The sequence below is a fragment of the Bombus pascuorum genome, chromosome 5 (genome assembly GCF_905332965.1).
Source record: "Bombus pascuorum chromosome 5, iyBomPasc1.1, whole genome shotgun sequence".
Lineage (NCBI taxonomy): Eukaryota > Metazoa > Arthropoda > Insecta > Hymenoptera > Apidae > Bombus > Bombus pascuorum.
In genome coordinates, this window is record NC_083492.1 from 8,520,612 (window position 1) to 8,533,936 (window position 13,325).

The following is a 13,325-nucleotide window of genomic DNA, read 5'->3' on the forward strand; positions in this document are numbered from 1 at the left end:
GTATATATACAATAAAATTTATTTTTCACTTTTTAGGATATTCCGTAGTCGGTAATATCTTTTTTGGAAGAATTGTTTACAGTTTACGTGGGAATAGTGGAAAATGTAAATGGGAAATGAAAAACTGGAATCGTTGAACGAAATTCCATTTCTAAATTTGTTAATTATATAAATTTATTACAGAGTCTTGAATTTTTCTTATTTATAACATCTTGTAAATCCGTAAATTTTAAAATATATAACACGATAAAATTCCTACGATATGGTAGAATTCCAATAAAGAAGAAAGAATACGCCACGTACTTGTGCAATACTTTATTATATGCCTCGTATGCGCACTATGGCATCGAATGCATAATCAAATGCACGTAACGTTCCAAGACTTATATCACAATAGTATTTTCTTAAATAGTGTCTTTGAGCGTGTTCGCGTGTTTAAAATTTCTATATTTCCGATATAAAAATTATATCTGACAGACAAATAAATCTCGCGAGCTTTGCACGAGCTTTCACAGCCTAACGATCTATCGAATCTCTGAAATTGTGCGGCATCGTTCTCTCACTCGTATCGACAAGCATAAAAATCCATCGTTCGATCAACTATCCAATAACCATTTATCGCTAAAATCACGATCGTTCGTCCATCGTGCGTCTTTCGTTCTACTTCATCGAATAAAATGTAAAATACTAACAGCAATTGTACACACGATTAGTAACTGACAACCAACGATTAATACCGAACCATTGACCATCCTTTTCAAACCGAAATCGATAAATCCATCTTAAAACTCGATTAATCTGTGAGAGTATTTTTATTAACAATCTCACAGGCTATGGCCTTGATCGCCGGAAGTTCCTGTTTCATTAATCTTACTATCAGCTTGTCGCGTCTCTCCTGCTGCTCCTTTGTATTAATGGAGTACATCAGTTGCGCTGCTACTAGCGCAGATGTGCTGGTGGTGACGTCCAACAATCCCTCGATTACCCCTAAATCGATGTCGATTTTATCGTATTGCTTGAACGAATTCGATAGCGGCATATTCCGTAAAATATCAGCCATGAAAAATACAAAATGCGGCGAGAATATCTTGACCAAATCACTCAACTTTTGGCTCACATTGAATCCGAATTGCGCTGGCGACTTCGAAGAAAGTTGCTCCTTCGAAAATATTAATATCAAGTACGATGTGGGGTCCAACAGAGGATTAAGAGTGTCCATAAACACCGACAATATTTCATCGATCAACGGTAACTTCTTATCCGAATACGAGACCGCGTGCGTGATGACATCTATGAACTTACGAAGAGCATTGTTCATCGGAAAAAAATGGGGATTTTCGGGATGAGGGACGTTCCAACTTTTCACGATGACCTCCCTAAAAAAACTGGAGAAGATCTTCAATCGATCGTCGAATTTGTCCTCCGCTGGGAGCAACAGAGCTGTAACCACAAGCTCGCTCAAATTTCTGGAAATATCTTGATTTTCATGGAAGAGATATCTTTGAATGAGGTCTTTGATGAAATATTCGGGTAGAAGATTGCAAATAGGTGCGTCTATGTGGCTCAACATGATACTCGTATACTCCGCAACCTTATCCTTATGGAGACCAAGCTTCTCAAGCTTGTCGATCATGTTTAAGGTTTGTTTAATAAAATCGACCACGTAATGGTCGGGAACCGAACTGATTATTGAAACTATCTTGAGGCAGGCTTTTTCATCTTGCAGTGCGAGCAAAGAGATTGTATGAGAGAACAATATCCACGTAGAGTGTCCTGGTTCTTTCTGGAACAATTTTACGATTATTAAGGACATGATTTCACGGATAGACTGATTCTCTTCGATCCTCCATTGCGCTTGAAAGAAGTTGAGTAATTGATCATGGGATGCCACGATACGCATCAATCTTATCCCGTGTTTCCGAACGGAGACTCTCTGACTGGATAACATTTTAGCAAAAGATACCACATCCATTATATTCGTTCTTCTACAAACATTTGTCAAAGCAGCTAGAGCCAGCGGTAAGTAGTCCCCCTGGCACAATTTGTTCAACATTGTCAGAGGCACCGGTGGATTTGCGAGCTTGATGCCAAATGCAATTTGTAGGGTCAAATCGTAACTACTTCTCAAATAGTTTTCATAAATATCTACCGTCTTGTTCGTTGGGATCATCGGTTCTATGATCTTTGAGAACGTTTCTCCGTAAACGAGAATACTTAAGATATTTAAACAGACCTCATCCCTGTTTCTAGTCAAATCTTGCAAACACTGTTTAGCGAACTTAATTGGAATCTCCTTGTACCAACGTGTAGCCTTGACGAAGTGTTTCATGTGTTGTTTGTTCCAATTTTCCTTGCAAGCCTCCAGATATTGCTTCCAATAATCCAGAATTTCTTGCGGGTTTCTCTTTAGAATTTTTAAAGCCTCGCTTATTTTTATTTCAACTGTCTTTTTGTTTCTTGGCCAGAAACGCTCGTACACATCCATTTCGTATCTCATGAGCACATCCTGAAGATGTGCAACTATATAAATGTCAGACTGTCTGGTCATAGGTAAAATTTCTTCTATCGCTTGCAGCAACCATGGATAGTTTTTAACCGTCATGCGTTCTATACGAGAAGCTTCGTTCACGTGGATCTGGTTAAAATAATAAATCGAAGAGCAGAGACCGAAGAGGATTTCAACTCTGTAGTCCTTCCAGGGAGCCTGGTCTAAATTATATTTTTGTGAAACGACGTTTAGGCAATCCTCCAGACACATTCTCTCGTAGTTGTAATACTTCTGAAGAATATTCCAGTGGCGGTCGCACATCCCAATCTTTATGTCTATCAGTATATCAATTAACTCACGAAACGGTTGATTCTGAATTATTTTATGGTGAATGGCAGCTTCTATCATACTCACGCCGATATTATTCAAGGCCAACAAGTTCTTTCTCGCATGAGCACGTAATATCATATCCATTAATATCGTCCAATAATCTTCGCCCAATTGAGGAAGATCATAGAGTTTCAACAAAGTCCTAAACACCTCGAATAGGAAATAAGGTTGCTCATTACAGTGCTTGCTCTTCAAATACGTCAAGACTTCTAACAGTGCTGAATCATTGTTGTTTATCTTGCAAGAATACATCATTTTACAAGCTAGACGCGCTCTATGGTCCATGCTTGAGGCTTTACAAATTTCTTCTCTGAACAATGGTAACGATTCTTCGATACATAAAAAACACTCCCAGGTAACTGTATTTCCGCTTTCCTTGTACGCTTCAGTTTCAGACTCCAATTTGATCTTCGCCTGTCTCGCTCGATCCTCGGGAGACAATATTTCCAATAAATTAATAGTTATGTTCTCCGAATCTTCAAAAATATTTTTATCATATACTTGCTGATAAGATCTCAAGAAAAGTTCCGCCATTTTATCTTGTCGATAGTACTTCAAATACCTCAACATGTTATCAGTGTTGAAGTCTTTGATATTATCTGGCAGTACTTTTGGAAATATAACCTCCATGTAGCTGTTGCTGATCCTCTTCAGAGGAAGTATCTCAATGTACAACTTGGTTTTTCGCTCCAGGTATTCTTTGCCGTCTTTCAGGAACACTTCGACGCTCTTGTTGCTCAGAAGCATTCTCGGTGGATTTTCTTCGTGCATCTCGAATAGTTCTGCAAACGTGTCTAGTCGTGTTTTGACCAATGCCACCAGAAAATCAGAATAATCATGGATATTCACCGAAGGAAGTTTTTTTGCACAGGAGTAGGTTTTCGGGTTGCTCAGTCGAAGATAGCGCACGACGAGGTCTGGATTCTTGCGGAAGAACAGTTTAACCATTTTTCGACTTAGTACCATCCTCTTCTCTATGATAGTGTTATATACAAAAGATTCACTGCATGCTATTAGCAAAGGTAAGGCTTGCTCTATACCGTAAAACGAGTCTACCGATAAGAAGAATTGTTCAGCGAGGGTAGAGTGCTTGGGTGCTAAGTGCGAGGCCAAAGTTTTGATGACCCGCGACCTAGTCCTCAAAGAAACGTACGGAAATAAATTTTCGAAAAAATATTTATTATTAGTGATATTCTCGTTGGTGCCATTGAAGAAGTTGCTGGCTTTCAAAGCTTTGTTCACGATCAATTCGTCTTCCGATTTTAGAGCTTCTGCTATAGCCTCGTAAGTGCTCTGATTCTTTGGATCTTTCTTGTTTAACATTATGGCTGCTTGAATTTGTACCAGAGGTACAAGAGGTTTTGGGATCTTCTCAAACTCGACTGCATCTTCCAGATTGTTGGACACGGATAGCTGTTGCTTTATGGAGTTCGCTATCCATTTGAACTTCTCACCAGGGGTGTCGCCGGGAATTGTTTGAATAGCATCCAAATAAGGCGTCGACGTAGCAACCATGGTCCGGGCTGAGTCCTAGATGCTATTGAGAATAGTTTTTATTATTATCATAAAAATGGGTAGTTATATGAAACATGGGAATAATGGGTAAAAAAACAATCCTCCTTCTTTTTCGTTTGGCAAACCAATGTATTTTCTTGTGGAAATTAACTGCTTGTTTCGTTGTATTGAATCGCACTTGTGCCAAGGATTCTTTATACTTTAAAGTGAGGACTATTCAATATAAATTATCTGATCAAGGTAGGGTATTGCTACTATACAGTACTTTATTGTATTAATTAAACCAAAAGTGAACGAATTTGATAAATTGATCTGTTATTCCTGAAATTTCTACTCAAACATAGCCTTCCTTTAGAATCAGATTATAAACTTTTTGTTTCTTCTGAAGATCCTGCATTTTCTTTCGCATGTTTTGCCTTCTTTCGTGAAAAGTGAATACTTAGATCTCTGTCATAAATTAATAGAATGTTAATAACTGAATTTTTACGTACGTAGAGGAAACTATTGACTTTGGAATACTGATGAGTAACAAGGAGTTATGCGTCAATCACATATTTTCTCGTTAATGATTAGCGACGTTTATGATTTTTAAATAGCTAATAGCAATGTTTTGCAAATTTATTACGACAATTATCCCATTTCCTTTCCTATGATTAAACTTATGCAACAAATGTTCTGTATTTTTACTCATTAATAAGGTAAATGGACTCTCTTGCAACTGATCGAGGATAAGGAAATAAAAGGATCATTACTTTTCATCTCCTTATAGTCCCTATTCTTCTTCCTTTTGTAACAGCTTTATGATAGAAGGACGATTATAAAGAAATCTAGAAAACATTTCATCTGCTCCTAGAAGATTTAATTGTATTTCAGGGTAAATGTGAATATTCATTTTTAGCATAGAAAAAGCCTCTTCTTTTGCTGCTTTTAGCCGACAGATGAATGGAAATCGATTTAAGTTTATTCGTTGTGTGCACGTCCAATGGAAAATGACGCGATTTATTCAAAACTGATTAAGATCTCGTTTACTACATACATAGAGTAGATGCTTCCTATATAAGAATAATTACGTCACGCTAATACTTGTACGTTAAATGACTCATGCAAGGTGTTGCGATGTGTTTGTTCTATCAACAAAAGTTATTAGCCTTTAACAGGTTATTACATATTGTTTGATTTGTGACTTTTATGTTGTGGATTCATATGCGATAAGTTTTCGATAATGTGATAATTTAGATAGTGAATAGTTTATTTTCTTTTTTAATTTGTATTATTAGGTTTTAGAAAGTTTTGTATTACGATTGAGACAGGGTATGAATAAATGAGAGTAATGTGAAACTTTCGAGCTGTTTTTGATGCATGAAATTGTAGATAGAAACAAATCTTTTGCTCCTTAAACGATAATAAAGTTTTTTAAAATTTTTGAAGTGGTAAATACGATACGACTATATACTGTTACTCCTTCTAAAAGATTAAAAGATGAAAATTGAAAATGTTCGTGTCGTTTAAGAAAAAATATTTTGCTTAAACGGAAATATCTTGAAATAAGTTGATCCGTTCTTATTTGTGTGTGTAACGCTTCAACGATATTATCATCTATTTATTAATAAAGCGATTTAAATTCTGCGAGAAACAAAAGGTGACGCAATACCGTAAAAATGTACTGGAGCAAAAGAAGAAAAGTGACAAAAGCGAAAAAACAAAATACAAGGAAAAGAAACCATTTATCGCATATTAGATAAAATATCCGCATTTACTGCTGCCCCTCAAACGTTAAATATGTTTTTCATACATATTTCTAGAGAAGACAAATATTTACGGAAATCCCGTGTCCAGCTATAAGAAAGAAGGACTATACAATATATTAACTCTAACATATTTATCGTGCAAAAAATCCCGAACGACGTTGAGTTCTTCAAAAGAAGGAAAATGATTTTATCTCTCGTAATCAAGCATTTCCAAGAAAAACAGTTTCTACACGCTTATCGTTCTCTCTTTCTCTCTCTTTCCCTGCGGTTACCAATTTTGAAAAAAAAAACAGTCGTAACTGCGCTGTTTACGGTCCCCCTTATATAGGAAATATGTCGCGAAATTATTCTTAACGCTCCTGAAAGCCGTGGATGAAGTAATAATTGAATAATACGCAAGGACATTACGTATCGTCGTTTACATGGCTGATAACTAAACAACAAGATGTCTGTGTATACCTTTATTTATCTCGGCAATGGTGACCGATGAAGGAAGCCGAGAGAACGGCAATCGTAGACCGAAACCGGTCTAAATTTTGTCGAACTATTTTCCCGTACAATGATCCGCGAAACACTGAGAATTTATCCGTAAAAATGCGATTTCGGTTATTCACGCGGGATTTTTAAAACTGTTCATAATTGCGGTGGTGAAGGCGCGATGAGAAGTTCGCGACAAAACAAGAAATCTCGCTACGAAACGAAGCCAGGTCAGCGTTAACGTCACTCGCGTCTTTATCCGACGAACTTAGATTAGGTTAGGACTGTGAGAACGGGCGAATTCGCACAGAGCGCCGATTCGTCATTAGGGCCGATCTTTAAGTGTATATTTTTATTCGAACGCATTTATTTGGTGATTCAGTTAAGTCTCGTTTAAGTTTGCGTGCAATTTTTGCGATAAAATTTGATAGAATAGCATGATTGACAGTTGGAAGAAAATGATGATTCTGCGCATGCGCAGCTATATATACCAGCGCGCGCTGTGCTTCCATAGACCTATATGTTACGAGTACTTTTGACAGCAACCCGGCGGTGAACGTTCATGCAACAGTTGACCTTGTGCTGTCGACGAATAAACATTACGATTTATTATTGAATAGATATTGAATAGAATTAGTATTTTGGAAAGTAGACAAATTTTGTATAGGTTATCACATAATATATGGCGGATATTCGTAGGATGAATTTTAGGCATTATAAACGATGAAAGAAGTTAGATTACAAAAATGTTGTTTTCAACCCCGTAAATATTCCCCATATATTTTGTGACACTTTGTATAACTATTATAATTTTCTTCGTAGTTTAAAGTATTCGAATATTGTTCTAATAGAGGATAGTAGATATAGTAATTCATATAGTAGTTAATACTATTTATAAATTAAAACATAGTATATTAAGATAGTAAGGAAGAAAGTATTAACATAGTTCGTAAAAAAAGTATTTTATTTTTGCATCAAAAATGATATACATGCGAATATTTATGAATACAATAATGAATATAAAATATCTCAAATGTTGGTTTGTCGAGATAGGCCTGCTATCTTAATGTTTGATCCATTATTAATGTTAAATCACGCGATCGAATATTACAATTTGTTTTTGATTTTCTTCCAATCGAATCTCTGTCCCTCTTTACTGTAGCTTTCCATGGTGAGCGTTTTGTTAATATTCATATAAAAATACTTATCCCCTTTAATGACTGGTTGCCAAATCGTTGGAATCAACTCTGTGGTCTTTGGTGTTGGATTCCTTCAATGAAAACAAAAATTTCCTTTCTCTACTCTTCCGTATCGATTTTCGATAATGTCGCAACAAATACGTAGGGTAACGTTGGTTCCACGATGTAACACTTTTTTATAAACTTTAGAGCTATTTTACATACACGAACATACATATCGCTATTCCAGCGCAATGACAACGTAACCGCAAGTTTGCAAATTTTTAAATAAATTCGTTACTAGACATATCTAAGATCTCTAACCTTCTCACTGTAAAAGCAGCTAAACATTTCATAATTTTCCGAACATTCCTGGCCACTAGATGGCAGCAACCTCGCTATCGAAATCTTTATGTCGGCTACCGTATCTCATAGCAATAACGACGTAAACGTTAGTTGCGTCGCAGCACACTTAAAAGTAACTAAAAGGCGCAAACGATGTTGCTTATCGCAACATTACGAAACGTTTCCTTCATTATTTAATTATAAATTTTAATGAATTTTTGCTTTTATTTTTTCCCTGACAAATCACTTTTTTGCAGTTGCGTTGCACTAAAATGACGATATGTGTAGTACGATACAAGTACGAGATAGCCGTCCGGAACTAAAACGTAGAAACATATCCATGCGAGAAGTATTCGTTCAATTGCGCAGCCGTGCATTTATTATTTCCATTTTTAATTAAGATATCTTTTTGTTTCAAACACACGTTTCTCAACGATATTCAAGTTCGACGTTTCTTTTTTTATTTTTACATTCATGTATTACTAAAAAACGAAAAGGAAACATCGGCTTCGTTTCATTAATAAGTCAAGAAAGAAGAACAAAGTTCCGATATTCTTATTTATATTTTTCAATTTTTTATTCATTTCTATCTACCCTATGACGATGGAAAAATTTAAATTACAGTATGTTATACGTTTATTATCATCGTGTAGTTTCCGCGCAAATTATTCGTTCGTAAAATTATCATCGCGGTAATTATACGTTTCGAAAGAATCGCCAATGCTCCTATCGTTGTAGTATACACGAGTATTCGGCATCTATATGCTTCTCCATGCGAAGGAAATATTGGACAATAAATTTGCAAGAAAGGAAAGCACGTACCCAGTTTTTGCGAAGTCTGTCCACATCTGAGTGAAGCATTCCATCATTTGGTACATCTCGCTTCCAACTTCGAATGGTTCTATGTCCATCTTTTTCCCTACATTCGCATAGAACAAGTACTGCAACTCTTCCGCGTGTGTCGTTCCTGTAAATGAGCAAAAAGAAAGTTACATTTCTCCAACTGCTCCGAGCGACAGTCTAAAATCATGTTCTGAAACTTCTACAAGCAAAAAGTTCAAATTGATCTCTTGGTGGGTACGGCAATCTGATTTCGACGACTCTTTACGGTTGACGTTGTTCGGGGCAACTGCTGAACATCGTTAAAGACTGAAGCGCACGGTTAAGCGTGTAACAATGTAAACAGACGTTCGTTCGCTTCAGCTTTGGTGGATACTCGAATCTTTGATCAAAGATTCCAAGCTTACACTTGGAAGATTTCGATCTCAACCATAGGAACTTGGGTACACTAACGATTGAAAGTTTAGAATGAGTTTCCCAGTTGTATCTATTTACATCTACCGAATCTCTTGCTAATTCTGTTATCTCTTCGAAATTGATACTGTTAATATTTCGTTAGTAATTTTTGTTACTAATGAAATATTAATAGTAATTTAACTGTACTATTAATTAACTATTAAATTTCTATTTATCTTAATCTATTTTTATTAACTTTTTATTAATTATTAAACACTATTAATTAAATATAGTAATTTAACTTAATTATTAATATTTCATTAGTAATTTTCGTCACTTGGGTAAATTTTTGATTCGAGACTTTTTCGACAGAATTCTAAGCTGCCATTTGTTCAAATTCTTCGATTTTATGAATCACGTTACTATGGAATAGGATGCCTAATTTTTGGTAAGAAAGCGTAGATTATGAAAATTGTTATGTAAATTTTGTGTGAGAACTGATTGCATTCCTTGTATTTTTTAACTTTGGAATACCTTATTTTCATCTGATATTCGTATTAGATTCGTCTCTTGCTCGTGAATACGTAGAGAAACGTACAGTGAAGTGTATTTTGAAAGTTGCTAAATAATGTGTTTTATTATTATATTTTATTTAAAATCTTTGTTAATAACGCGTTGAGCAAACGTTACTCCTTATGTCGATCAAGATATTTGACACTCTAAAAAATCATAAACAACCAGAATCGAAAGAAGTGTGCGACAAAGAAACGCTTCATCTATGCTTTTTACAGTGATACATCACACACTATCACAGTCTATAACATCGCTATAATATCGTCATGAAAAATGTAAAATTACTCGATACTCGTTACAAGTACAAATTTTTTCCATTAAATGAAAAAGATTTTGGAAGAAACTACTTCACTGATGAATTTCTGAAAGTTTAACCAAAGCTCCATGGTATTTTTATAACAGAAGAAAACATTTAAAAAACATGGAACGATCATTCATCAAAATAAGAGTAAGCTATTTGGGTAAAGGAAATTATGTTTCTTTTTCCTATTTCTGCATCGTTTTTTTTTTTTTTTTTGCCCCCTTATAAAATACACGACAGAATCTTCTTGGTCACATGATCGATAATAATTCGAGGATTTAAAAGCATATTAGAAATTGTAATTAAAATATGAAATACCTGGCAGAGTAATATTAAACGCCAATTTCATTAGCGACTGTCCTGGATCGTAAGTGAATTTGTAAAAATACGTAGGGTTATTGTGCTTTTCCATCTGGATATTGACAACCTCGTGAATACCCTGAAGGAACATCACGTCGCTCAAATAATTTGCATATTTATGTGCCGTTTCATCGCTAATCATATCTTCGCCCAGATACAGGTGTCTCACTTCGCTGGAACTGATTCCTTCCCTGTTTAAGTAAATCTTCGTCTCCTCGGGGATTACCATCTCAAAGTTTTCGTTCACCTCTCGGATAGATTCCGCGGAATTAGTTCCCCGAAATACTGAAAATATTTTTACACCGAGCTTTAACAATAAATTTACTTTCACCAAAAATCTTCCATCATTTCTCGGATAATTGATAATTGTCTTTCGTTTTAGTAGATTTCTAAGTACGGGAATATTAGGCCAACGGTAATTTTTACGGTAATTTTGTGAAAATTTCTATTGGAAGTTAATAACCGTTAGGATTGCGGCTATTACCGTTTCCCTTTGATTTGTAGAGGTACATTCTGCGGAAGTGAAAACTTACTTCTCCAAGGTTTACGGATTTATAGAAACCTTTGTATAGGAATTCTCTTTGGATTTGTACTGTAACTATCGCTTTTTTTAGAACGAATTAAAGCCTGAAGAAACTTCTCTGTGGATTTTTGTACTTAGAGAAATACAGGTTGTCCCAGACTTAAACGGCCAAACTGTGAGGGAATCTGATTCTACAGGGAAAGAGAAGAAAGAAATGTTAAGTAAAGTTTGTTAAACCTCTGTACTCCGAATTTTATTTCAATTTCGTTGCCAGTAGCTCCCAACGTTTTCAAGTGTTTTATTTGAAATTTACTTTAACTAAAAAATAAGACAATTTAAATAAATAAAGGAAGAAAGAAACTCACTCAAATACCAGTTTTATTCGCACTATTGTTGTATTTGGTAATTTTTAAGTGTATGATATATTTTGAGTTTTCTTTCGCAAAGAAAGGCGGAACTGAAAGAATGTCGAGTGAGACTCGACAAAGGAGCTTCTGAGATAAAAATTGATTTCGAGTCACACCCGACATAGGAGTGTAAAAGGTTAATAAACGCTTTGTTACAGAGTTATAAACAAATGTTCTATGCGTAAAATAGATAACGACGTATTTTCCATCACAACACACGGAAATTAACTGGATTATTGTGTCAGCATAGTTACATGTTTCTTTTGTTATCTGGTAACAATCCCCTGTCGTTAATTATTATAAAATATAATAATATAGTAAAAATGATTCTTTTAATTCCTTATTACAAAATGTTTGCCCTGCGCTCCGATACAAGTTTTACATCAATGAACAATGGAATTATTTACGTTACAAAGTTCTATAAAGAGAATTTTCTTCAGTTTCAATAGCCGCGTCGTTATCTGTTTCTATACAATTTTGTAACAAAGCGTTTATCGATTAGTTTTATATAACATCTTTTCGGCTTTTTCCCCTGTACAGTAAGCCCTCGTAGTTTGGCCATTTAACCTTGAGATATCTTGTATACAAATATACATACACGTACATACATCTACAGTAATAAAAACGCGAAAATAAGAAACAGGCTTAAAAATAGTGCCATTTTTTACAGAAATAAAATTGATTTTCAAATAGTTCAAACAGAAAGCGACTTCTAATTCGTCTCAGATTAATATCATACATTTTTATGATATTATTACTTGCATATTACCTAAGCTTGTAATGGGCGAAAGCGTAACACAAGGATAATACTGATAAATATAAAAAGTAAAAAATAAATAACAAAGATACAGTTACTGTAATTCCTTATATAAATTCTAATGTAAATTCTTTTGAGAGAAAATATTATACTGAACAACATCGTTTGAATAACAAAAGAATTAAATGAATAAAGAATTGCATTCAATGTCAATATAAATTGCCATCTTCCAACGAAATCTTTGAATAACAGAGATTGTTAGAACGAGAAGTTATATTAAGAATATAATAAATTACACAAGAAAGAAAATGAACTTACTATTCATGAGCATGCTTCCTTCGTTTGAATTGAAACCTATAAGGACAGGTACTTGAATACCTGCTTTAGCCCTTATCGCCGGATGTTCAGGCATAAATGGATTTGCAGATTTGTCATCGATGCCTGGTGCGAACATTCCAAATGTAGTATAACGTTTCTGTAAAAATTTATCGCCAGAACATAAAGAAACGTAGCATTTCAATTTCTGAAAGGAAAATCTAGAGGAACGGATGTAACAAAAGAAACGGAAGCTGACGAATTTAAATGAGTTTTCTGATGCGAGCATTCTATTAAAGGTAAAACAACGCGTCGATTTAATATCAATCGAGCATCGATAAAATTTACAGTGAAATACATTTTTCCCTCGTACGTAATGTCGACGATTACCAATTATTTCCATCCGAGAGCGTTATATTAATTGTAGAATTAATTGAATATTTTAGTAGCGTAATAAAAAGTACCTGACGATATCGAGTAACGATGAAATAATTTTATTATCATTATTGCAAGAAGAATCAATTGAACTTTAACTAAAGCATTTTTACAAAAAACGATCACAGTTAATATACTAAAGAAATAATCTTAAAGAACGAAACAAACGTATTTGAAATGATATTTGTTGGTTGGTTTAGAATATGACAAGGAGAAATATATAGAAGTAAACTTGTAATTTTTAAAAGGTATTTGCAGCACAATATATTTCGCAAAT

The 13,325-nt window shown here is 34.7% G+C and overlaps 4 protein-coding genes across 12 annotated transcripts in view; 1 reads left to right on the top strand and 3 right to left on the bottom strand.

The window, feature by feature from the left end:
- The window catches only part of LOC132907254 (calcitonin gene-related peptide type 1 receptor-like), a 167,051-nt gene that overhangs the window by 112,655 nt on the left and 41,071 nt on the right, over nucleotides 1-13,325 (top strand). The window lies entirely within an intron of this gene.
- Nucleotides 1-13,325, bottom strand: part of LOC132907252 (UDP-glucosyltransferase 2-like) — a 273,020-nt gene that overhangs the window by 57,756 nt on the left and 201,939 nt on the right. The gene's annotated exons all lie outside the window — the stretch shown is intronic.
- Nucleotides 152-6,850, bottom strand: LOC132907236 (uncharacterized). Its single transcript, XM_060960128.1, has 2 exons — nucleotides 6,601-6,850; nucleotides 152-4,415 (listed from the first exon to the last, which is right to left on the bottom strand). The coding sequence occupies exon 2, from the start codon at nucleotides 4,391-4,393 to the stop codon at nucleotides 794-796; it is 3,600 nt and encodes a 1,199-aa protein (XP_060816111.1). The 5' UTR covers nucleotides 4,394-4,415; nucleotides 6,601-6,850; the 3' UTR covers nucleotides 152-793.
- Nucleotides 7,565-13,325, bottom strand: part of LOC132907250 (juvenile hormone esterase-like) — a 39,216-nt gene continuing 33,455 nt past the window's right edge. For both annotated transcript variants that reach the window (XM_060960162.1, XM_060960161.1), the window contains exons 5-8: nucleotides 12,617-12,773; nucleotides 10,570-10,896; nucleotides 8,964-9,108; nucleotides 7,565-7,888 (exon numbers count right to left, since the gene is read on the bottom strand). In XM_060960162.1, coding sequence (XP_060816145.1) covers nucleotides 7,726-7,888; nucleotides 8,964-9,108; nucleotides 10,570-10,896; nucleotides 12,617-12,773 — 792 coding nt within the window. In that variant the 3' untranslated portion in view covers nucleotides 7,565-7,725. The remainder of the gene's footprint in view (nucleotides 7,889-8,963; nucleotides 9,109-10,569; nucleotides 10,897-12,616; nucleotides 12,774-13,325) is intronic.

Coding starts and splice junctions, on each gene's coding strand:
- LOC132907236 (XM_060960128.1), bottom strand. CDS start 4,393: ATGGTTGCTACGTCGACGCCTTATTTGGATGCTATTCAAACAATTCCC.